The sequence below is a fragment of the Strix uralensis genome, chromosome 14 (genome assembly GCF_047716275.1).
Source record: "Strix uralensis isolate ZFMK-TIS-50842 chromosome 14, bStrUra1, whole genome shotgun sequence".
NCBI classification, from domain to species: Eukaryota; Metazoa; Chordata; class Aves; order Strigiformes; family Strigidae; genus Strix; species Strix uralensis.
Window position 1 is genome coordinate 14,883,439 of NC_133985.1, and position 26,900 is coordinate 14,910,338.

At 39.4% G+C, this 26,900-nt stretch overlaps 1 protein-coding gene across 6 annotated transcripts in view; it reads left to right on the forward strand.

The window, feature by feature from the left end:
- EBF1 (EBF transcription factor 1) overlaps window positions 1-26,900 on the forward strand; it is a 283,965-nt gene that overhangs the window by 228,825 nt on the left and 28,240 nt on the right. For all 6 annotated transcript variants that reach the window (XM_074883664.1, XM_074883665.1, XM_074883666.1 and 3 more), the window contains exon 11: window positions 21,114-21,202. In XM_074883664.1, coding sequence (XP_074739765.1) covers window positions 21,114-21,202 — 89 coding nt within the window. The remainder of the gene's footprint in view (window positions 1-21,113; window positions 21,203-26,900) is intronic.

The following is a 26,900-nucleotide window of genomic DNA, read 5'->3' on the forward strand; positions in this document are numbered from 1 at the left end:
TAGCAGAAAATCCCATGGATTTTATTTTTCCTTTTAAAATTTTAAAGTGTTATAAAACGTTGAATGGAGATTACTGTACCTCCTACTGCTCGATCTTGTAATTCTGCAGTACATGTGAGGATAGAAATTGTAGCCGATGTGTAGGGAATAGCCAGGACCCTGCAGTCCATTAGCAGCCAGGCCAGGCAGAATACATGCAGGAATTCAGCAGAATTCCTCTGATTTAAGTGGGAACCTGCATTATCCTTTTGAATTACAACACTGCAGACCTTGGGATCACCCAAAATTGTCATTATTTTCTGTGTAGCACCTTAATACTTACCCAGCATGTTCTGTGGAATAATGTACACAATTTTACAATAACTATGTAATTAACTCACTTTGCTACTCCCCTCTCCAGGGAAACTCATGCTTCTCTTAATGCTATTAGGAAGGTCCTATGCATAGAACAAAGAAAGTGGTGCAGCAGATGAGTTAACATGATTTGATTTGCAGATGCTTTAAACACTTAGCAGGAGACAGCTACGGAAGCTAATTAAATCACTCTAAGGTGCACAGGATTATCTGCTTCGTAAGAAACAATTTCAGTGAATTATGGTCGCCCTTTAGCAGAGGGGAAGTAAAAAGCATATTTGTTTGGAATTAAATTTCCCACGCGAAGTGCCCATCAGACCTCTCTTTCCTTGTACTTCTGAAATAGTCGTCTTTTGTGGCTAATATTTTCTAGAAACATGAATTTTGATTTTGTAAGAGTGGTGCTGCTTCCAACTTCCTTATGTAAAAATTTTCCTACTCAGCTATTGATTAGGATCTGCCTTTAAGCAGTGTCTTGAGTAAAAAATCGTGTTGGTACATTCACTACCTCTCAGATACTGCATCTTATTTAGTGTACCGGAATTCCCAGTTTAAAGTAATCACAAAATTTATGGAGAAACGGATAAAAAAGGTTGTAAAATATCGATTTGGGGAAAATAATAACACAACTCATCTATAATAAGAAGAAAAATGAAGCAATAATTCAGGTGTATTGAACGGCTTGCTGCTGGAAGTATTGATCCGGTGCTTTAGTGTGCAACATTGCACCTAACACTGCAATGGAAGAACAGCACTGCATTCCCCTGCTCATTATTTCACAGACACTATTGCCTTGTTACACAGGTCCCACAGAGCCTGAACTGCCAGCAGGGAAAGAGAGGAACCCCCAAAATAACCACAAACCTGTAATATCTTAATGTCCCGCTGTAACAACATGCAGACATTGTGCTCCTGTGCTCCTCTTATGACAACCTTGTAGTTTGGCTTTGCTTGAGCTTTTCACTCTTGCCCTCTTCGCTATATCATATGTATTGCCTGTGTTCTCTATAAATGGTACCTCTGTGGTGTCTCTTTTGATAGCCTGTAATCGGAAATGGTGTAATTGAGGAAACATGCTTCCCTTAAATATTGACTTTGAGGATCCACATATAAAAATTCCTAATCTTATTGCAGTATTTCCTTACTGTGTCAATAAGCAAACATTGAAAAAAGCACAGCAAAGGTCAGTGGAATTTTAAAATAAGCGCCCCGACATTTCCACAGCATTAAACTCCATCATGCAACACTGCATTTCTGTTTATCTGCTGACATCTGCAAAGGTATCACACTTGATTGTTTGGCATAAATAATTTAGCACCAAGAATTTTATAATGAGCAGAGATAAGATTTACCTATGTAAAAAACCCCCCGCATTAAGAAGTAAGAAATTGTGCAAGGTAAAAACTAGTGAACTCCTGTAACAGGGCAACGTTTTAGCACTTGGAAGACAAACGTGCATCCTGCTCTGTGAGGAAGCTGCTTTGTACGTGCCTGCAAACTTACTGCATCCCCCATGATCATTATCTAGAAATATGAGCCAGGCCAGATGAGCAAGTTCTGAACAGATCAGGCCTTCTGCAAATTTAAGCTAACATTGATCTGCAGGATTTGCACTGGATCCTCAGCATTGTTGGGCGTGCAAGGTTTGTCCTTTTTTTCCCTTTAATCCATAGGGGGGTGGCAGGGGGAGAGTGAAACAGACACTTCTGATCAAGGAATGGGGGGAAGGGAGGAGAAATGAAAGGAGGAAAATAATCTATAGCCGACATAGAGGCCAAAGAAAATTGCTTTCTGTAAACTGAAAGGCCCTGTAGTAAGACTCTTGAACCGTCGATACCAAAGTCAGCACAGGTTACGATGGTCATAGCATCTCACCATGTGCTGCTTTCCCAGGCACAAGTTCTCCCTTCATCAGTGTGTGTTTCCCTGGGCAAGGAGGGCTGAGGAGTGTGCTCTGGCCGCAGCCCTGGAAGGTTTAAGATTCCTTTCATTTGCGTGCTTGCAGGTCTGCGCTGGCTCAGGAAGCAGAAAACATGCAATTGTTTTCGTAACCTAAATAACATTTCTAGTTTAGAAACCCCGGGGGAAAAATCATTGTCAAGCTGGCAGGCTGAGATGGCATGATGATAAATGACTGAGGAGTATGTTCTGACTCTGCGGGGACACGTGGGGTGAAGAAAACTCTCTTCTCTTGCACTCTTTGCATCTACAGTCAGGAAGGGACAGTTGCAATCTGAAGACATACTCTTGCCTCTGGAAAGAGGTAGGACCATGCCTTTCTGTTCACTGAAAGAATTATTTTCTTGTGAGTCAAGGTGTTTGTGGTGTAGCATCTTTTTAAGGCCCTGGCACTGCTTGTGGTTTTTTTCTGCCTTTGGTGATTACAGTCATAGGACAGACAAAAAATGTGTGTTAGGACTAACACAGGAAACGACTATGGCATGGGGTGTCAATAGAGCAGTTAAGCAGTTTCATGGTTCACACATGTTTTTTTAGAAAACAGTTTGAGACCTACACTGTTATTGGCCAATGAAAGTTTTCTTACAAAAAAAATTTCCTAGGGATTTGTATAATAAAGTCTAAAGCTGCATGAAATTCATCACAGATATTCTCTCAAATTTGTGCTGTAATTCCCTAATAACTTTTATCCCTCTAGATTTCACAAATTTGGTAATTTGACTTTTTATGGAAGGTTTTTTTGTTGTTTTGTTTTTTTCTTTTTCTTTCCAAAGTACTACTTACAGTGCCAGATTTTTTTTCAAGGAAATTGATTTTTTTCACATACACTTTCATAATGAAAATTTCTTTTACACTAAAATTCATTAAAAATGTGTCGCTTGTTTATTTACTACTTCTTTTCAGAAGCTCTGCACACTTTTAGACATTTAAAAAGAAACTGATAAAGGCTCCATATTTACATACATTACTAGTTAATTTTCATTATTATTTTCACTAAAACCAGTGTAAATCAATTGGTATCCTTTAAGTTTCAAGAACATCCTTACTTAGAAGCAGCTACACAACCTGGTGAAAGTCAAAGAAACTCTTCAGGTTACTTATTAGGAATCTAATTGTTAACCTTTGCAAAGTTTCGTGGGATTATTCTAAGAATTATGATACCTACAGTCCTTACAGTAAGTCTTGACTGCCTGACTGCAAGTGTTTAGTGGACCCTCCATTTTGTATTTCGATCTCGACCATCCCATTTCATAGCTATGCTGACTGATAGGTTTGGTTGGACTTGGGTCATCTCCCTGTACATCCTGAGCTAAACCCACTTACTTCTCTGCTGTCAGCACTGGCAGGATCCTCTCTTAACGCTTGCTTTATGCTGCTCTTAACCTACTCCAGGACATCTTCCATCTCCTCTAAAACCTGTGTTGGACCTTTGTTGCTGAAGAAAAGCTGGGTAGCCTTTAATATGATTTAAGATCCCAATATGTGTATTATAGGTATGGGTACAGTAGGTAAAGCCACACACTGATTTGAGTCCCACATACCTCTTGATCAGAAGAAATACTGTTTTTTTCTTCTGTTGGCTTTCATTTCTACTCTTGTTTTGTTAGTTCTATGTAAGTATTTATCCAAGCCTTTTTAATATGGTCTGAATAGGGTTGCTCTGCATGGCACTTTGACAATTGCTGATACCTTCTGAGAGAGCAAGATGGCTATGTACACAGCATTTTCTTATTAGAAGATTTCCTGTAACACGTGTATACAGCTTGATTTTTTTTTTTTTTAAGGTCTACTCTGGTAAAACCGAGGGGGAAAAAGGTAGAGCAATTGTATTATCTTGTTAAATTGCTCGGAGCTTATTTAGATAAAGAATTACGTAGTGCTTTTCTTAGTACATTGTACAGTTGCTTTTTTTTTCCGCAGTCATCTTTTTTGCATTTTGTACTTTGTTATTCTGATGATGCTGAAAGACAAAGAAACAAACTCCTCTCCATAATTCACTCCAAAGAACGTACCATCTCTTTCTATTTTCTTGTTAAAACCAAATTGTGTGCAGTTTGTAGGAAATTGAAACCACATTTTTCACTTAACTTTCCAAAATTAAAATTTATGAGGAAAAAGAAGCAATAAAGCAGTTACAATCTGGTCATCTATAATTATCTCTGTGGTTGGAGTAGTTCCACATTTAAAGAAAGTGACACCAAAAGTTTATCAAGCTTGTGTCACTATCAAAAATTTCACTTCTCTTTTATTATTTCATACCCCAAGAACTGCTGAAACCAGTATTATGCACTTGGAAATTATCTTGGTGAAAAAGGAATTGGGTCATCTATAAAAACAAAGCTTTTCTTCTAAGTGAGAAACACAGAACAATATTTATCTTCCTTACTCATTTTAAAATATCAGTGTTAAAACAAATTTAACAAATTGTGCTCTTCAAGCTGATTTAACAGAATTTGTTGTGAAAAAGCTTAATTTTCCTCTAGATGTATTCCTATGTATGTTTCACATTATGCTTTTTCTTCTGCTGTTGCATCTCCCCTCTACTGCATTGCTTGCTTTCTGAGAACAATGGAAATGACAGTCCAGCGCCAGAAATCTCGACTGCTCCAGCTCTAGAATGTTAGTGGCACTTGCTTTAGTTTTCTCATTTTGCCTTTTTTGTCTCTGAATTAAAATCAAGCCAAATGATGGATGCCCATTACAATCAATTGTTTCAGACAAGCCACCAAAAGTATTGTAGGATTCATTTACATTTAATCAAATTACACTTTATTTGCAATTCAGGGAAATGAGAACTCTGCAGTAAATCAAATATTTCCTCTCCAAGGGCCCCATTCAGCAGAAAATATCTACAGTCTTCCAAGCTGGTGCCTCAATGTATGTAGCAAATCTTCCAGCGGGAGGAGAGCTTGTGCCAACAAACCATCTTTTGCTGTGTCTTTTCAACATTATTCAGGGTTGTGGACACCTAAATATTTTCCAGTACAAATGCAGACCCTTGAACAATGAATTGTGCAGTGACTTTAAGCCTGCTGACAATAGACTTGCATCTCTCTTAGTTCCCTTGCATGGACCACCAAGAAACGGTTGCAGGACTTTTGGTGTCCTGGAGGTTTGTACACCACAGGTTAAAAAAGACTGTTATTGTAATGGGAAATTAATGACGATCACTACATGTAATTTTTTCTGGGACATTATGTGTCTCCAAAAGATTTCATAATGGCTGGGAATAAATTAAGAATTGAAATACATTTAAAAACTTAAAATAGAATAAATTCTACTTGAAGGCTATTGTACAGTGATGGGTGGATACTCATTTTTACTCATCAGTGCCTTAAGGAGAAGTTAGAAAACTTTATTTGCTTTGGAATGGGAGGTAATCTTTGAGACATAGCTCCTTTCCTATGCAGTTTACTACTGAAAAATTGTGCCCAACAGGTGACTCTTTTACCCTTGCACATCACAGCACAGAGCAACAAATTTTGAATCTTGTCCCTTGTAATTGTTCGCATATTTAGTCAGCTAAAACTTGAATGATAGCAGGATGCTACTAGTGGCCACCTACCAGACACTGCAAACTGCAGATCCACTGTACTGGTGAGAAGTACCTTGCTATCCTGTTGCAGAAAACCTTTTTTTCAGTCTCAGACTTCTTGAGTGATTTTGAGTCTGTTACTTACAGTCAGAATTTTAATTATATTTAGAGTCCTGAAAGTTCGTTTAGGTGCCTATTGGGATTTTTAAATAGGCATGGGTACCTAAATTTTATGGCTTTGTGTCTGTTCCCCAGCTCTAAAACAGAGATATAATGCAGGGCTACTATAAATTACAGGCAGTGTATGATGCCAAATAACGTGGAAAGAGCTCTTATACCAAGGCAAAAAACCTACTGCATATAGGTGCCTGACAAAAAGGGTTACTTCACTCTTGGTACTGGAAAAACACCTTCATTGCTGGGGAAATACCCTGAAACTTGAGGGCCCCGCAGCCATAATCTGATTGAAATACAGAGTTTTTAATGCTTAAAAAAAAATCTGACCAAATCATGTAATGTGTTCTTTAATCCAGTGGGATTCAAGAGCCTAACCAATAATAAATAACAATTTGCATGCTTAGCAGTTAAATGGAAGAATAATCAACCCTGAGTACTTTTTCAAGAGTACTTGAAACTGAATTCTGCCATCTGATGCTTAACACCAAACTTCAGTGGGTCAGTGTCCATCATACATGATTAGCTGGAGTAAAGTGAATGCTGCGTGTGGAGTAATATGGTATTTCACAATATAACAAGCTTTAAAACAGAGTTGGATTAGTCCTCTCTCCCTTTCCAATTATTTAATTTCTGAATATTTGAATGTTGAAAAAAAAAGTATTTATTCTGGTTTTGTTCTAGGAGATGATGTATTTAGTTTCCTTTTATATGTGTTTCAGTACATGTTTTATTTTATGCTTGTGATAAACTACTGAAATAGTATTTTTTTGAAGGGGGGTCTGTCTGTCATGCTGCTGTTGTGGGCAAATTGCAGAATAAAAAGGAACAAAGGGGAATGACAGGTCTGGGGCATCCTGAGTAGAGCAGGAGAACCCTGTGGGAATTTTTTGCCTCTTTTCTTTTGCTCATTCACTTTTGTTTTGTGCAACAAGCAAAGTTTGGAAGAAAAGAGTGACATTGCATTTCCCTTTGCTATTTGGAGAAAGCATCTATGAGTTTGCAAGTCCTAGACTTAAATATCATTGCTGTGTGTTTCCCAGCTTTGGCTGTGATGAACCAGGATGCATCTGCTCCAGCAGTAATCTACCACTTGCTACAGGCCGGAGGAAGGATTGTCCCCTTCCTGAGCCTTTGTACAGATGGATTTACAGCATATACAAAATTATCTGCTAGGAGATGCAAATAACACATTTTCAGCCACACAACCACTTATACACACCCATGTACATACACATAACATTTTTATATGGCTTCATTTAAGAGAAGGTTGTTAAGTCTTTGTTAAGTAAAGATGTAAAAATAGCACCTTTTTTGAGACGGTTACGCAAGCACACAGTACCTTGTCAGTGTCCATTTTTTACTCAATCAGCTACAACTTAAGATTTATTTTGAATAATTAACTTTGCCACTGAACGTGCGTCATCCACTCAGTTAGGGAAGAGACCACACAGAATGTAAAAATCAATGCCAACGAAGGGAGTAAACTCCACTGGTGGGAATCTCATTTCTTGAGAGACATCTAAGGTGTGGTCGCTACCGCCCTGGCTGTCCCCAGGTTCTGCAAGTCTAGGCACTGCCAGCCCAGCAACATACAAAGGCTGCCAGGCATCAACACGCTCTTTTCAGTGCAAAACCAAAGCAATTTTCTCTGAAGCCCAAGACGTTGGTCATTTTTGCAAATTCTTCCCTGCTTGGAGCCAGTTTCTGATAGCCTTTGTGCCTGCTTTGCACAGTAGCTAAATGCATTACAGGCCAAAAGACAAGTAGCTCCTCTTTTAAGTGTGCAATGCTGTGAAATGGTGCAGGAGGCCGCTCCTTCCCATCTCTGTCCCTGTGTCCTCCTTGGTGAGCTGAGGTGTCCTTACAGCAAGGGGTTAGATACCAAGATGATGGGCTTGGCATGCACGGGGATCATGGGGAAGGAAGAAAAACCTTCACTGTTGAGTTACATATACGCAGCACAGGAGAGCAGAAAGCAGAGATGCCCCAGGCCAGTTGTGATGGAGCTGGTTTGGAGCAGGAGCAGCAGCTCAGTGCATTGCTCTGTGCAGACTAATTAACTCTGGCAGCCAGGTGCTTAATACTTCGCGCACTCAGGGCCTTAGTGAGTTTGTCTGTTTAAGCGCATTCTTGCATACTGCTGATGGACCCAGAAGTATATTTATATATATTGCTTACTGCCTGGAAAGCTACAAATCAGTTACTGATAAGTATGCCACTTTCAGCAAGATTAATGTTAAATTCCTCCTTTTAGACCGGCAATTTGCAAATTGCTAAATTAGATTTTAACATTCGAATACTCTTTTTTCATGTCACACTTGCAGCATTTTTGTTTTTATCACCTGACGATACTGTTTGTGTCAGTATTGAACTTTGAGGCATATTAATACGATACACATATATTTTGGTGGCAATTTTTCATAATGACAACAGTTCTTATGAAATCTACTAGAAACAAATCTGTGCAGAATAATGTAATCCATTACAGTGGGATTTGGTTTTTGTTTTGAACTGGATGGAAGGAAGGTATTTCTTTTATACAAAAGAAAATGGACAATACCATGCTACTCTGAAGGTATTTTATTGGTATCTTCAGAGCTGGGATCTGAATTTTCCTATACGCTGCCAATGATACCTACAAAATTAGGAAATAAGCACAAATGCATGATCATAAACCTGGGAGATCATTTCTGGTTGTCTATGGTAACGTTATATCTTCTACTCTATTTTCTGATCATCTTGCAGTCTTTAATCTGTTTATTCTACTTCAGCCTCAAATTAGGGAAATGATAATATTTCTGATTTAGGAAAAAATAATCCAATAAAAAATATTTTTTTTAATCCTTTCAAAAGGAAAATGGCTAATTTTGGTGAGCCCTATTTGAGTGCAGAAAAGTTTCAGCTGCCTCAGAACAGGAGTGTGGATGAGTGCAGGGATGTGGTTACTGCCTCGGGGTGCCACCAACCAGCAGAGATGTTTAAGTGTGTATCCCGAACTCAGCAGTGACCACCGAAGACACAAAGGTTGGTTCACTCCCGTTGTAAATGAAACATTGGAAGCTTATCATAACAGGACAGTGAGTTTCAGTCTGGTTCCTCACATCCTCTCCTTTCAGTTTCTTTTTGAAGCATCAGCTTTATAGGTGAACAGTTGCTCCTGGGATATTTTAATTTCCATACTCATCTTCACTGGTTTACCAAGTATATTCTAGATGGTGAATTGTGATGGTGGGAGAGAGGCAAGAGGCGAAGGGAGTGATATAGGCAATTATTTTTGCTTCCTCGTTTGTTATGCCTGTGAGGCTCCAGATTCCGGATTAGTGATCTCTCTGTAGGCGTGTTTGGAGGCTACTTAACTCGTATTTGGGGCCAGAGCTGCAGTATTTGTTGATTTCTCTGTAATTGACTTGCAAGGTGATCTAGCGCTGACAATTTCGCAAAGGCCTGTTCGGCCCCAGAACACTCATTTTGTCATGAGCCTTAAACCCTTGACGGTGTTTGCTCCTCGCCTGGAGCACCTCCCCTCCTTTCCTGAACCTCAGATCCCCCTAAGCACAGTGGTGGGAGGAGACCTGCCAGCAGAGCTGCTGTGCAAATGGGGCACTAATGGTTTGCGAATCTGAAGATGGTTAACTGATCTGTGCATTCAATTAAGATGAGTTTCTCAGTTAACAGGCACCCTGGGAAGAAATGAGTTACTTTCATTTCTGGGATTATGAGCACTTAATGAAGAAGACATATCAGAATTCTGCCTGTGTTGCATGAGATAACCCTAAAATGCAGCACGGATTTTCAACTTACTCGTCTAGCAAAAAACTTGCCAGGTGAGAGGGAGAAATCGATGCTTGTATGAGTTCTCCTGCAGATAGACTCGCGGGGCTGAATGTGAAGTGGCATTTGCATGCAAAGTTGGTTTTTACTTCATACTTTTCTTGAGGTCTCTCACTTTGCTTGTGACTTGCCTATTTAAAATTATAATTTGAAATGTAATTTAAATAATATTTACCGTATTCTTTCTGTAAGACTTACAATGTGAGCAGAGCAGCTGAGAAAGATGGATGTATCTGACTAGGGGTAGAGGCTTGGCTACCTGATGTATATATGCAAAATATAAACTAAGCTCCAGCCAGTAAAGTTTCCAGCCAGTATCAGTATAAGTTTCAGAAAAATTGACAGAATGGTTCTGCTTTATACTGGTTAAGGATCTTGGACAAAGTGAATTTAAGATGAGTTTATGCTGGGCCTAAGTGACTAATAAGCACATCGAGGAGAAGCTAGGAGAACATAAATATTTCACACCAGTTTTGCACTGACATTGCTGACAAATGGGAAGAATGTTTGTGGGGATGATACTTTGTTTTTTGGGATTTCCCTTTGTATTTCAACTTCCATAAGGAATAGGTGGTATCACTGTGTCTCATTAGCTCTTCTGGCTAAACTGAGTCAGCAGCTGACTGTGTCTTAGTGACCAGCTGCCTGGAGAAGCATGGCTGCTTTCTCCAGAAGTGCAGATTGGATCAGGGGCTGGAGTTTCTTACCCCCATCCCTTGTTTGCAGAGATTGAGGGACTATATATAATTGTAAGCAAAAGTGATGAATGATGGTATATCAGGGAGAAGAGAAAAGGCAGGAAGGACTGCTTTCACCCACGAACATCACCTGTGTGTGATATTTTTGCCACGTAAGAGTAAGTACACAAGCAGCCTAGGAGGGCATGACACGTTCAAGATAACACCGTGGGGCTGTCCCCGCTGCTGCCAGAGCAAATAGCCTGTGTCGAAGGAATCCCTCTACTGAACACGCCGTTCTCACTTGCAGTCCAAGTTATTCATGAAGGGGCTGGGCTGGCTTTTTGGCAGTGGTGCAGAAATACCTGTAAATGCAGGGGGAGGTCTGGGGGCTGTTTGGGTCCATGAAAGACAGGGTCTGTCTTCTGAAGAAGGCTGCTGGAAGAGGGGAGCAGACTGGGAAGCACTGAACAAAGATGAGTCTCTTCCAAAGTCTGAAGGGGTGAGGTGGATGGGAAGCCTGCTTTTTTGAATTCGTTTTCAAAAGACTGATGGTAGGCAAAAAAACAAGGTGGATTTGGTAGGTTTAGGCGCTGCACGGAATACAAGATGTGTGAGCACGTGAGGACCCCGTGCATACTCGGTTTATGCGCATGTGTACTCACAGAGAGTGGAAGGAGGTGAAGCATGGGAAGGCGATGCTGAGAGGGGGCTGCAGCTGGAGTGAACCAATCACCCTTCCTTGGCTGCCAACTGGCAGCTGAGCCCTTGTGGGGAAATGGATGTTAGTTCACTTAGGCTGAGGAGGAAAATTAAGTCAGGTTCCCTGTTTACTTGGTGAGATCTTTTTTTGTGTATAATCAGTGCAGTAAAGAATAACTTGGAAGTTGGTTTTGCCCCTGTGGAAGGAATAAGGAAAGATACTTTGCTTCCAGTACTGTATTGGTCAGGATCATTGCAGTCACTTCAGAGGGAGGGGAAAAATTAATTAGAATTATTGTTATGACCCTACTGTACCTTGGCCATTGGTTGATGGATCATGCCATATTACTCCTTGCTTGTTTACTGACCTCCTCAGCAACTCACCTTGGTTAATTAATTAGTTTCAGTTAAATTACTTTCACATATGGATAATTTTCTTTTTACCACCACCCAGTACCACATTGGAAAAATTAAATCAAGCACATAGTCTATCACCTTTCTGCCAAAAAAAGAAAAAGAAAAGTCATTGATGTGGTTTTCCATCATTTATAAATTACCTAGGAAAGCCACTGAAGAGGTGTTTAGTTTGGTCCTGAGGTATGGCTAGTTGGTGCATGTAAGGCAAAAGCAATACTGCATCTTTAAACGGCTTGAATAAGGTTTCTTTAACTATTGAGCCTAACTCTGAGATCTCCCCTGCTGTGAGCCATAAGTTGCTTGTAGGCTTGTTCTAGAGAGTAATAAGTATTGTTGTTTAGCAATTGTGTTGTTGAAATGCAGCTCCACTATGTCTGACAGTATTTATCTAAAATACTTTCCCTGGTGCGTGCTCAAGTTCCAGTAAACCGTGTCTTATTGTGCGACCTTTTCATTTTCCAGTGAAAAGGGATCAGCTCGTCAGATAAAAGCTACAAGCTGGAGTACAGGAAAAATGCGTGCTCAGAAAATCCGAGCATGATTGAAAACAAGATGTGTTAAATCAATGCAGTTTATCGCCTGCCTATTCCTGGCAATTGCTGTTCTAAGCTCATTCTGAGCACACACCAGATGATAAAAGTATAGTGTCACAGTGCTCACTGGGGTGTGAGGGCAGGGAAACATGTTTATCAGACAGGCTGGTATGATTTTTTTTTTTTTACCCTTGATAACAGTTATTGTCAAAATTTTTGCAAAAAAACCCTGAACAATTATAGAAGCAGGTGATATAACTGCTGCTAAAATCAGAGAGTACTGAGAGCTCTCAAATTATACATTTCTATTTAAATGTTACAAACTAGCAAACAACAAACCCACCTGTTTTAATTTTAAACAATTTGCTGCATCATCAAGGATATAGCCAAAATGTTCCTTTTGCTTTTGAGTGAGTAGCCTTATTGCAATTTCATGCAGACAAATCAAAGCTAATGTTTAGAAATAAAGATGTTCAGAAACTATTGTTTTCTCAAGGGATTTAAGCTTAGTTATGGAGAAGGGATTAAAGACCTAAATTAAATCTCACAGGAGGTCAGTGCCTTCCAAGAACATCACACCTATAGTGTTCATTACAGCTAGGCACAATTCATCTCATTTTTATGATTCAGCTTTACTTGCATTTCTCTGTGAATCTCATCTGCAGAGATTTTTGGATGCGATAGCTGGTGTTTTTCCAATTTTCCCTCTTGAAGATTCTTTTTGCTCTGACCATAGTGCACTTGCACATCAGAAGAAACAGCCAAATTTAGACTAAGATGCTTTCTGATAGGAATGGCTTTGGCATTCAGACGGGATACTGAGTTTTTCATTTATGCATCCCCTGATAATAATATATATATATTTTTAATGATCTGAAAATAAGATGAGAAATAGCAGGGTTAAAAGTGAACGAGTGAGAGGGATTATTCAAAAGAAAATATTTCTACATACCAACATGTTACAACAATGGTTTTCAATGCTGTCTACCCCAAAGGAGTTTGTGATGGGTGACAAAAAGAAACAACTTCCTGTATGTTATATAAAATTATCTCTGTGAGAATTTTAAAGGTGTCTGCACCTACATTGTAGAATTTGAGGAGTCCATGCAAAGGAAAAATGTTGAAAATATGCATAGTAAAAAATGAAAGAAAAAGTTACATGAGGTGACATTTTAGTATTTCCTACACTCTGTATCCTATATCTCTGCATCTGTTTCTGAGCCAACAGTTTAAAAATAAATGCAGTGTCTTTATTTTTTAGATGTTTTCAAGTAGACCTAAAAATAGATCTTATAGCTAACCTTAGGCACCCATTATTTTAAATCTCTGCTTCTATTCATTTTTGTGCTTGTGTACCTGTATTTATTTATTTAAATGAAGGGGTAATCCATTGAGAGCTAGCCATTTTCAGTAAATTTTTTGCTGCATGCTCATGTGCATTACCAGAATGTGTCTGACAAATAGGAAAATATTCACGTGTAAATGATGTTCTTTCCCTTTTCATAATGACTGCCAAAGATGCATCAATTAACCTAGATGACTAGATGAAGTAACCAACATGCATTAATTTCCTTCTGGCCCTCTGTATACATATCCCCAGTGAATTCTACCAGCCTGTTCTGAAATTGGTATGTTTAAATTCCAGTGCCTGAAACTGGACTCTGTTTCAGAACTCCCTTAAGGCCAAATCTTCCCCATTAGACAAGAGGTCAGCACAGTCAGAGGAAGAAGAAACCGTGAAGCTCACAAATTGTTTGACTTCTTTTTTCCAAGCCAGATTGCAGGTTGCTAAGAGTGAACATTCAGAGTTAATGCATTTTGAGAAACCAACATATGATTCTTGCTAGACAGATCTAGTAATTTCATTCCTTAACTTTCATAAAAAAATTTGGGCTCAAGACATGCATTCCTTGCATCTTCAGCACCCCCACTGGCTGCATATACTGGGCTAGGTGGGAAGGGAATAACTCCTCCGGTTCTTAGTTGCTGAAGAAAAATTGTTATCAGGAAGAAAATATCACGCTGTCTATCACGTTTATAATAACACTGATGAACACAGTGGAGCTGCCTCAAACGCTGGCCTATTGCATCTTTAGTTCAAGTAAAGAGCAGTCACTAGGGAAACTCTAGGTGTTAGATTTATCATTTGACTCAGCTCTGCGTTTTTCTTATTGCTTGGCACATGCACGTGGTGTCTGGGCATTACACAGCAATGAAATATAGGAATTACATTTCAGATATCTCTATTTCTAATTAAAAAAATGACCTCATGTCAGAGTTTGATTTTAAAAATGGAAATTCAGTGCACAAGAGTATGTTTAAGTGAGGGAGTATTGAGACCAGAAAAGCAAGGAAATTCTGAGTTAGCACTGGAAGGGCCTTTCTAGTCCCACCCACTTCCGTTTTCCATTGCTTGTGGGAATAAACACTCCAGGGAAAGTCAGTGGAAAGGAAACTTTATAAAAAGCAAGCCAAATTCACAACAACAACAACAAATAGCTCAAATGCTTGCATGTTTTCATTTAACGGTCTTTAATTAGCAAAGGAATAGTCTTTGCAGGGAGATTTGCAAAACAGACTTTTTTTCATTTGATGATGGGGTTTTGAAGTGTGTTTTTTCTGTCTTTGTAGAGCAGGCAAAAAGAGGCCACTATGCATAAGAGTTCTTGGGTAGGGTTTGCTTACAGCATGCCATGTCAAGATGTTGCTTTATAATATCATCCATTGTTAGTATTGCTGTACTGCAGGGCCTTAGCAAGGCCTTTTGGCACCTGGAGTTTGATATTAATATGGTCTGTCCTGCCCTATCCCTATCTCCCAGAGTCAAGGTCTTACTTTGTTAGAGTCAGGGGCTTCTAGCAGAAATCACCTAGAGCTTGGCAGCATCTTGTCTCTACAAGAGGCTGGAGTTCCTGCTTTCCATCTCGTCATAGAGTCTGTGCTCGGTAGGAGTGGGGAGTTGGAAGCCACAACATTTTGCGTGACTACTCGCAGTTTTGCCACTTGGCACCCCATACTGCTATTTCTCAGCGGGGTGGAAGTACAGACAGAAGTACAGATTAAAAAGAAAGAGAGCTGATTATAGAGGTGGACATCTGAGTTGATGGAGGAAGAGGGCAAATGTCCAGGAGAAAAGAAGTCCTTAGCTATAAATTGCAAGGTTCCCATTGAAGAGTCTACCTTTCTAGCTGCCCTTGATTTTATTTAAAATATTAATTCTCTGTGCGTTCAAATGTTCTGACCTGGTTTAATCTGGGCACAGAGAGACATGTTAAATGTGTTCCTGCCCTGGCCTTCATTGCTGTCACAGTGCAGCAACATTTTTGCATGGATTTCTCCATACTCTTTTGTGGCTATGAGGTGTTGAGATGGGTAACTTTGTGTGTCTTGGCCACAGAGTCAACTTCTATTTATGTTTTGAAGTTTCTCTCATCAGACAGGAAAAAACTCAAAACAACTGTGTTGTAGACCCCAGAGCTTCATCTCTTGACATAACAGTTGTCACTAGGTGTCTAATTTTGTTGTAGAGCCATGTTTTTAAAAAATGGATTTGTGAAGAGACAGTCTAAAGAATCTTCCTCCATTCTACTGTTGTAGCCACAACCTCCTGGACATAATCTGAAGCCGTTATAGCTCTGTGTTTCTGCAGGCCATTCTTACCTTCTTCAAACTCTCCCCACAATAACTCTGGTTTCCAAGAAAACCAGCGACTCTGGTGCACCACAAGAGCAAGCACTGTGGGACATTTAGTTCCCATGTGCAGTCTTTCCCTGGGTGTTTCACTTAAAACGATCAAGACCAGATTTCTCATCTGGGATAGGGACGGTCAGACCAGTGGACGTGAGGCCAATTTGTTTTTAGCCTTCAGCCTTTTTTTGTTTTTTGTTATCTGAGCCCTTAGAGTCCCTTCCCTCTCCTTGCAGCCTTTTACACTGGAAAAGCATATGGGAAGTTCATAGGTCTAAATGCTGCTTTCTCATTGGTTTTGGGTCAAACAGAATGAAAAAGAAACAAGGGCTGAAAAATAAAAGGAATAAATGAAACCATGAATGCATGGGAAACAAATTAACTGGATATGTTTTACGTTCTGAAATATTTCCATAATGCTTCTATGTAGTGTGTGTTTATTTTTCTTTGAATAATAATGTTAAAATGTGTCTAATTCAATTACTCTCTGCATTCACTGAATGAGTTTTCCTTGGTGAAGAGTTTTCCTACACTACCCCAAGCTACGAATTCCATATGATATTTGAACAGGTCCTTCTAATTGCTGATATTAAGTGTCGATCATTCTGCTGTAAGTTGGCGGTGTGGTCAGAGACACAAATTCCTCTCTCAGATACATCAGACAGTCATTCAATTAACGACAAAAGCTTTATTGACACAGTAGGAATTCATTATGTGAAATATTGAAAAAAGCCCTCCACTGACTAGTTAAAAAAAAAAGAGAAAGAGATGTTTAAAGATGGTGGATTATCTACATGTAGTTATTAAAATTATTCGTGCAGAATTTGAAATTATATGTATGGTAGAAACATTTTTCTCAAAGGCATAAGCAGCATTTCTGTTGAAAAATAAGTTAGACTTTGAAAAGATGAATATAATGTACGCATCCTTATTTCCATAGACATTGTGCATTTTCTTGATTAAAAGCCTTAGATTTTATGAGTTATGGCTTTAGACTTGCTGCATAAAGAGCTTCATGGCTTATTCTGTTAGAGTCTAATTTGAAAGAAAGTTCTTCCTCAAGGGTTTAAGAAGTAATTCATAAAATGGTAAGAATAATAAATATTGTGCCTTAACTCATACACTAGGATAGATAGACAGATTTTGTACACCTGGGTGTAATTTTAGTTAATTCACACAAGAGACAGGCTGAAAGTTTATTGTTTGGAAGGAGAAAAATGGCTTAAATCTTGTATTTGCAAAAATGATTATATTAGCTTAAATGAAAATGCTACTCTATTAATGGCTTCAATAAGCTTTGCATTTGGAAAAGTATTTTAATAAAAAGTTACCTGAAGTTTACTGCAACTTAAAATATGTAAGTGAGGGAGAAGTACTTACTTTGATTTATATGTCTTTTGGAGGTGTAATTATTGGCTTTTTACTCACCTATGTAAAACAATGTACTTTTGTAAATGGATTTCTGGCCACTTTACTCCTTTTTTTTTCCACATAAAAAGTAAGCACTGTCAATCAAAGAATTTTAAGGTTTATTTCCTCTTTAGAAATGATTGATAGCCTTTTAGATTTACAAGTTGACAAGTTAAAGGGTTCTATTGGTATAATTATGTACTAAATTCACAGTCTTTCAATTTAAATGTCCTTTTAAAACCGCAAGATTATCATACCTGTATTTTGAAAAGTGGGCCAGTCAGTTTGGGTTGGTATACAAATTGCTTCCATTAGCCTTGGGACCTATTTGAATTTAGTACAGTTTTTTAAAGTTAGTAGTACTTTCAATAGTACTTTTAAAATTTAGGGTAATGGGAATGCATTTTAAGTACAGTGTGTGTTAGCTTGTTTTTAATGTATGGATGTCAAGAACACAAATAGAGAGTTTGTATTTCTTATTGATTCTTTTTTCCCCGATCATGGGGAAAAAAATGTTGTTTGAATTAGAGCACTGGGAAATGCATTATTGTGAATGGACTTCGAAGGCAGAGACCAGGCTCGCACATACTGGGGACAGAGGCAAAACCTTGCGTGAAGCTGATAGCAGACCTTGTACGTTGTACTAACAGTGGCCTGAGCACTGGCTCTTCTGCAATGCTTGGAGATCAGAATATCACCTTTTCTTTGGAGTTTTGCCAGCTACTGACCCAGAAACTGGTGTGGCCTTAACACTGAAGGGGGGGTAAATATTTAAACAGGGCTTTTTCTTTGAGATATGACTAATTACATTTGACTTGGATTATGAATAAACTGAAGAATGGAGGGCTGATATTGTCCAATCTGTGGTTAGATGTTCAGGCAGCTAAAGATTTCTTTTTTCCATTTTATCTAAGATTGAAAGGGTTCAATAGTTATAGACTAATGAGTGATATTTGACAACTACAGTTTAGGACCCAATCATGCAAAATTGCTGTGTGTAGCCTCTCCCCACCACTAAAGTAAAACTGAAGCTATTTGAAGCAGAAAGTTTTCACTATCTCTCAGAGGATGCTTGATGCCTTGTGAGATTGGACCATAAAATTAACATTTTTTTTGGTCATTTAGTTCAGAAAATACTCACAGGAAATACTCTGTGGATTTCAAATGTGTTGAATGTGTGGGAAGATATGAGAAAATGACTGCTATCTCTAGGGGGATTTCAGAACTGGCCTCCATTTATAATATTGCAGAATTTAGTAACTACTTTCCCAAAGGATGTAAAGGGAAAATGGCCATAAACTAGACTGAATTAGAGAAGAAACACATTTGACAGAACCATGCTAAAATCTTCTAACATATTTGCAAAAGAAATGTAAATCAGAACTGTAAGGTGGGTTTTTTTAATGTTCTCAGAGAACAGCTATTTTTGATAATAAATATAAATAGCAGTAAATTAATTTACTGTAAAATTTGAAGAAGGTCTAAACTAAATGGGTCCATGATAAGAAGCCATATAAGGAAACTCAAAGGTAATGAAACCAGGGGGTTACAAAGCCAGGTACTGTGTTATTTTCTGCAAAAGTACCCAACAGAGTGGACAGCATGTGGCCAGGGTGTGAAAGGAAACGTGGAAAAAAGGCCCAACCATCCAACAACCAAAAGTGACACAAGCAGGGGAATAGCCTTATTCTCACTCTTTCCATACAATTACCTGAATATAAATAAAAGATTGAATTCAGATATTCCTGACAAAGGGGAATACATGAAAAAACCAAAGGAGACTAGAGGGATGCCATGATCTCTGGGGCAATAAAAAACTTCTGACAATAGCCCAGAAGGTAAAATCCTGAAAGATTTCTAGTCTGGTGTTACCATAATACTGTAACAGTAATTTAAGGATATGCTCAGAAGATTCCTTTCTGATATTAGAGAAATGTTGAGCTTCTGTAGGACTGTGTGCCTCTCCGGCCAGCCCCCATCAGCCCCACACTTCTGTTTCACTGCTGTTGGGTAGATCTGGATTCCCCCACACCACCTTCCTTCTGCCTCAATTTGCAGTAGCATCACTGGGCCTACTTATGGAGTTAAATGTACTGAATGTCCAGGAGGATATAAAAATCTGACCCTTTGGTTGCCAGTAGGACCATCTGCTGTAGAAATGTGGTTTGAAAATAATAATTTCAATGGAACAGTTTCTTTAAAAACTGACTGTTTTGTGTGATTGTTTATGGAACAGCAATTAATTAAAAACAAACCAGGGATTAGATGTTACTTTCATGATAATTATGTGGTCTGGCTAAAGATCTTTGACATTAGGATTATGAAAAAATGTTCTCTTCACTTAAAAGGTGGAAGTATGGACAAACTGTGCCATGTTGATCAGACTGATGGAGCTGTTTAACTTGCTGTGGGATAAGCATCATTGAGCCACATGAGAGCGCTCACACAAGTGAGACTGGGAGATATAGTTTGACATTAAATCTCTTTCCAAGAATCAGATAGCATCATTCTAGCCACATAATAAGGTTCACAATAAAACCATCATCAAGGTGCACGATATATTCATAATTTAGTAGGCAGACCTTGTGCAAGAAATAATTACTTTGCTATTAATAAGCTAAGGCAAAATAAGAAAAACTTTCAAGTGACCCAAAATGGAAAAAAAAAAAATATTAGATTTCCTTCCCACCAAAAAAAAGAGGCTGAAAATATAAAAATCCGTATTGGAAATTTTTGTTTTCATTCAACTCAAAAAAATTGCTAGCAAATTGCTGTGCAAAATTTCATCATTTCTGTTGGTATAGGAGAGTCAAGATGTGCTGTTGTTTAGAGATGCTTGAGAATGCTTGACTGTTGTTCCAGTTCACCAAAGCACTTAGGAAATTTTAAGCACATGTTGAAGTCTCGCTAACATCTGAGTTTTAAAGTGATCATATGACTGGAAATGTAGCTAGAAGGTCATTCAGTACAGTCCCCTGTAATTATAGGCAATCATACAAAAAACATAATATGCTCAAATTTGCTTTCCTGAAAGCAAATGAGTTTAAGTATGTGCTTACATATAAGCATGTGCTTAAAGGCTTGGCACAATCAGAGGTTCGATTAATGCAGGCAGACCAGCATTTTCATGAAGATTAAAGTGTTCCACTTCCCTATTTCTCTCCTCCATTTTATTGGACAACGACTGGCGAAAGATGAACTAAAAGCATAGATGATTTTGTTTTTTTAAATTCATTAAGTCTTTTGGATCAGTTTAGTGCTGATTGGAGCCTGAGCCGGGCTACTGAAGTCAGTGTCGATGAGTAAAAAATAAAGCCTCTGCCAAGACAAATGCCTGTAGTTCACAAAAAACTTATATGTGATCATTGCACATGGAGCATATTAAACGTACAATAGAATCTGGAAAAAGAGAGACTGCCTAATAGTTACTTCTTTTGCTTCCAATCACAAAGGTCCTTCCTCATAATACGAAAGCAGGAAAAACAACATGAAACATGGGGTGTAAAGTATTTACCAAATTAATTTAATTGCAGCTTTCAGAGATAATAACTGCTTCCTATTTGAAAGATGTATGTAACATCCCCAAATTTTCCAGAAACCTTGTTTTATGAACTCAGGTGGGAAGATTTGTATTGCTGTTTGAACCAAAGACTCAAACCCAACCACAAATAGCATTTGAACCAAGACTTCATAGTCAGTGCTGATTTCAGTAAAAGGGGATTTTGCTGTGATCCTTCCTTGGTCTTGCAATGCATTACCAATTGTTACAGTGCAACAGAGCCTGCTTGCTATGCATTTATCACATCACCATGTTGTTTGTTGTTGTTTCAGCTCTGAACGAACCCACCATTGACTATGGTTTCCAAAGGTTACAGAAGGTTATCCCCCGGCACCCTGGTGACCCTGAACGCTTGCCAAAGGTCAGCACAAAGTTTATTGTTTTATTAAATATGGTAAAGCTGGTTGCTGCATGTTTTTGTCTGAAAGGGCAAGACTCTGTAAATGTGATGGTCCTGGTTCGGTACCCAACCCAGATAAGCTGAAACAGAGGCATGACCAATAAAGACCAATCAGCAACTTTCATTGTAGGCTTATGAGACTTCTGTGACTTTCTGAGCCACAGCTAACTCAAACAGCTCTTGCCTTTCTTAAAAGCAAATCTTACTCTGTTCTGAAATACTTAACAAAGAACACATTTTTGGTTGGTATTTTGGAACCTGAGCAGCTTATTCACAGAAGAATGACACTTCTTGATTTTGGTATCAGATCAGTAGTACTTGTCATTATAATTTTGAGAACTTCACCATTGATAAAATCGAGTTACTTGGATCTTCAGGGAATGTGTGTCCACTGCTGCTGCACCATGTCTTGGTTTGAAATAATAATAATTATATACTGCTTTATTTTAGGATTGCTCAAATAATTAGAGCAATGTGTTGTGAAGTAATTTGATGTTCATTCTTCTCCCACCCATCAAAATTAGTGGGAGTTTTTTTTGTTGATTTCTGTCAAGTAAGAGTTGAGGAAGAAGCAGAGTAGTTCACATAGGTGTTTAGTACTTCTGTCTTGTACTGTGAAAATGCTGTGGGTCTGCGCTCGCATCTGTTCTTGCTACCTTGCCATACTGTACTTTCTCTGGTGAGAATGTGTGGTGAGTTTTGTGATATACTGGAGAAGAAGGTGAGGTATTTGAAAAAATGTTGCTCTTTGCCACAGGAACACTGAGCATGCATGTGCTGGAGTCACTGTATGTGACCAGTTGCCACCATGTGTTTTATCTGTTCTAGCATCATAGCTGCTAGTGGGTGAGCGGAGGAGTCAAATAGGCAAAGTGTGTGTACTTGAAGAACAACGCCTTTGACTTATGGAAAGGAAGATGTGAATTTGCAGACCTGAGACATAGAACAAATTGGGCTTTGATGCCTTAGACCAGATCCCTCAAATAATGCACATCCAGCTTAGCCTTTGTGACTGGGTAAATCTTGTGACCTTTCTTCTGTAGCTTCCTGAGCTGTCAGTAGGCTTTCATCGGGGATTGTTGCAGGCTTTGATTAGTTAAATTTCTAAAGCATTTCAAAGCTGAGAACACCGTAACTTGCTTTGGTTTATTTCTTGGCAGAAATAAAATGCAGTATGTGATTTTTTTACAGGCTTGTTAAGTCTTTTATCTTTGCCTAGGAAGGCTGTAGACTGTGGTTTTGGGGTCGATGATATGTTGTCCTTCTCGCTTACCACCAGAGAAACATGCTCTCCTGCAGAGTTACATTTTACATTGGCTCTGTTCACCCTCTACAAGCTGTCCCTTTCTCTGACTTTTGGACAGATTTGCAGCAGGACACAGCTTTCATAGGCTGTCAAATTTCCCTCCAGAGGTGCAACCCTTTCCAAAGAAAGAGAGCATCCTTCTGTAGGAGCTCTTTCATCTGTATCGTGCCTCTGCTGCCAGATGTGCTTGTGGAAAAAAGTTGTTTCTCAGAAAATAAGAGACCAGCCTTCGCTATGCACCAGGCATTTGTGAGGCCCAAAAGAAACGCTGCAAAACTTCCCTGAACCCAGTGTTCCAGCTGACTAGTAGATGGACATGGCTTACCTCTAAATCAGAAAATTCAAGTAAAATAAGACTGAGCAATTCTAAACTGGGTTATGCAGCTGGGGGTTGTAGTGCATCACCAAATTCCACAGGCATTGGACTCCCTTTCTGACACCCATGGCACTGAGGGGGTCCCCAGCAATGCTCTTTTGTGCTGGCATGGGAATGCAGCCATCAGGCTTAGCAACCTCCTCTTTCCCGTTTAGAATGAGACTGTTATCACACAGATAACAACATTATTCTTGCTATCTAGTGTCATGGGACATAAAAACAGGCAGAAGAAAGCTGCATTCAGCTCCGTATCCTGATTCCAACATTTACCAGGTATTTATGGATAGGATATGAGAACGAGGGTTAGTACTGAGTCATCTGTCCCTTCATATACCCTCTTGGCTTAATGTGTTTGTTCTGAGTATCTTTTCAAGCTATTTTTTCAAATGTTTAAATCAAGGGAGATTGTGGTTATGTATGCAGAGGTATGATGTGATGGCCTAAAAAAAGTTACTGCTTAAGAACTGAACAAACTCAGTGAAGAAACTAGTGTCACTATGCAAGGTTAGAGAGAAACAGGACAAAGGGGACCTCTTTTATTTTTTTTTTTTGTCTTTGGGTAATTCCTTCTGTGCAAGCTTGAAGGTTGGACCTCAAGTTCAAGACTCATTAATATGCCACACACAGAGGCTGAATGCAGCAGGGGTTGGCACATGTCGACTTCTGTATTTGAGGCACTGATGGTTCAATTCCCAGCATCACTTGCTGGCTCCAGAATCATAATCAAGGACGCAGTGAGTCTCTGTGCTGGGTGAGCACTGCACAGTGCTCTTCCCCATGTCATTAAGCCAGGAAGGACTTTGGCAGTATTCCACCATAGACAATTCTCAGTGGCTACTTAGAAGAGTTGGAAGCCATATGGCTTCCACGGTGGAACCGTGGGCAGAGAGGGCAAATGTGTGAGAAAGACAGAGAGCGAGATAGCAGAGAGGAGAGCAGTGCTCAAAGCTTTCAATATCCTTTCCTTCATTTTCCCTGTTGTCCTGCCAGTGCATCATCACTTTCTGTTCATTAAAAAGCTTGTGCTTATGCATTAAATAAATAATACAAAACACATTTCTGTAATTGCTGCTAGGGTTTGTGGCCATTATTCCATTGAAACATTACTGAAGAATTGGAGATCTTTTGAGAAACAGAAATGTTTATAATTTTTGTGTTCATAACGGCATGCAGTCCTTCCCATGGACCAACAAGAGCATTCTGCTGTGTGACTTATCCCCAAAGTCAAGGAGAATTGTTGAGGCCATCAAGTGAGTGTTAGCACATGCTCTACCCTCCAGAGCTGAGGATTTAAGAGCCACATCTGTGTCAGCAAGCATTTCTAAAACCATCGAGGCTATCTGAGAAGTTTGATTGCCACTAGATTAGAACCAGTATTTTCAGAAGTGGTCTTTGTTTATGCTTGGGATTAATTTTTTGAAATGTTCCAGCTATCTGCTGGAAGTAGGCAAAGAAAAAAGCCATATTTTGATTTTTTTTCCATCTCCCAGTGCTTCAGTAGCCAAATTCCAGTGGAGAAAGTTCTCCCATAGTGAGGAGAACAGGAGCACCTGGGAACTAGGGTGTTTGAACTGTTAGACTGACCATTATTGTAGAGATGTGTTTAAATTAGAAATGCAATATATAGTTTCTGGAGAAAAAAAGTGGGAGCTGATGTTGGCAGCTGGGCTATGAAGCCAGCTATGGGCCAGAGTCCTGTTCCCTTCTTGTACAGAGCAGGTTGGGGAAAGCAGCCAGCGTAGGGTTGTCACTAGCAGATGTGCATGTCTGTACATACACACACATGCAAAAACACATGCACCAAGAGGAGAGACAGGTGGTACAGAGGTGGTGGGATTAGCACCCAAAGCTTGGAGTGAGATCAAGTACCAGGAGTGTGCTGGGCAGTATAGTCTTTCCTTTCTAATACAGGCAGGAGGCAGATCAGAGGAAACAAGAGACCTCTGGGGAGAAGTGAAAAGAAATACCATGATGCTAATGTTAAGAAATCTTATCGTTGTCCTGTAGGAGCAGCCTGTAGAAAGCCTGCCTGTGGAGCTGGGGAATAAGCCTGCACGTGTGTGTGCCATTTCCCTGTCTCATGTGTTTGCATATGTGCACACAAATACACACATGCTGTTGGTTCTTGCGTACGTAACTGCAGTGGAAATCACTAAAGATTTCAGATCACAACAACACGTTGAGTCTATTGAGGTTCATTGATGTAACTACCCTACAATCTTTAAAATAAATCCCTGGCACATACGTTGCAATTCTGCAATTTTGTTAAAACTCCACAGCTACAGCTGTAAAACAGTTTCAACTGTGAGCTAGATTTGAAACACATCCATCTTAAATGATTTAATAACAACGATTCCTCTTTATATGCAATTTCCTAGAATTTATTTGCCATTTTCAGCACTCTTACAACTCATCACTTGTATTTAAATTAAGCGCAAGATTGTTCACTGTGTTTGAGAAGCAAGTCATCGCATTGACCCCCTCCGTGTTCTGATGTCCTCTCCCTCCCAATCTGTTGCTTAAATGCTCTCTCTAGGAGACCCCTTATCCCTCCTGAAAGGGACCTTTACTTCTGGTTTCTCTTCATGTAGATGAAAGAGTGGAGCCTCCCTCTGTCTCTAGCACACAGGGGCCTCCCTGCTGAGCAGAGAGCTCACGTAACCAGGCTCCACCTTCCCTTCAGCTCCTTTTCTCTGGTCAGTCATTAGACCCCCCCCCAGCCATATCCCACCTCCTCGTTTAGGACACTAATAGAAGACAGGTGGTTATTAGGAACCAGCGGCTGGCAAAAGCAGTTGTCTTTTCCCATATGAAATCCCACAGATCTGCCCTTTATCCATTGTGACATGGGTATTGTTTATATTGCAAATAAAGGTTGTCTCTAAATGCGGGTGGGTTGGCCCAGGTTAAAATAGCAATGAAGACAAGGCAGCTCAGGTTTGCTGCTTCAGACAGACCCAATGGAGATTCCAGAATGGATCTCCATCTGCTAACTGTATTTTAACTGAAGTTAGTCATTTTCAGCTAAGAAAACACATATTTTGTTGGGGTTTTTTTCCACCCAGCGTAACAAGGGGGTTGTTAGAAAACTTTTATACTAAGTATGGGCAGGAAGGGGGAGCATGGGAAGAGTTGCTGCTGCAGTTCATCTGTATAGCAAGGATGTGCTTGGTGGTTTCTACAGAGTACTGTAAAATTTATAGAAATGTGAGATCAGAGTTAAGGTGGGTGTTGAACCCTTAACAGTTGGGGTTTTTTCATTTAGTAACAATTTGGACATTTAGTTGGTTGAGGGGCTTGGTTGGGTTTTTTGGGTTTGGTTTTCAATTTATCCAATTGAAAATATTCAGGGAGAGAGTTTCAAAGCTATTGAGAAGACAACGACCAAGATGCCTGAGGATACTATGAAAGTATCACCCTTATGGGGTGGTGCATGTCAGAGGCATGTCTGGGAATATGCAAGGAGTCTGAAATGAGAGAGAGCTAAGAGACAGAGCCACACTGCTCGCTGAAGGGTAGAGCCACATACAAATGGCTGGCAAGGAGCCCTTTCCTTTCTGAAGGTCAACAGTGTGCATACACATTTCAGTGAGTTTTCTTTATAAGTGGGTCAGCATTTACTCAGCAAATGATTAGAGCAGATGGTGTAATTTAGAATCTATGACAAAACTTTTAATAGATCAGGGCTAACATGATGACAAGGAGCTCTCTTCTTTTCTCCATTCCTGATTTCTGCTTTGCCTTGGGGTAAAAATCATGACTGGGATTGGATTTTCTAGTCTGCACATTCCATCTGAGCAACTTGAACCACTTGTTTGAACATCCTGCAACAGGGATCCCTGCATTTCTCTATTCCTGTATCATTATTGTTATCGTTTTAGAATACAATTAACTGAGGGTGCAGGAAGATACCAAACAGGTAAACACAGTCCCTTCGAGGAGCAGAGCCTCTGAAGGAAAAAGCCACAGTTTGAAGA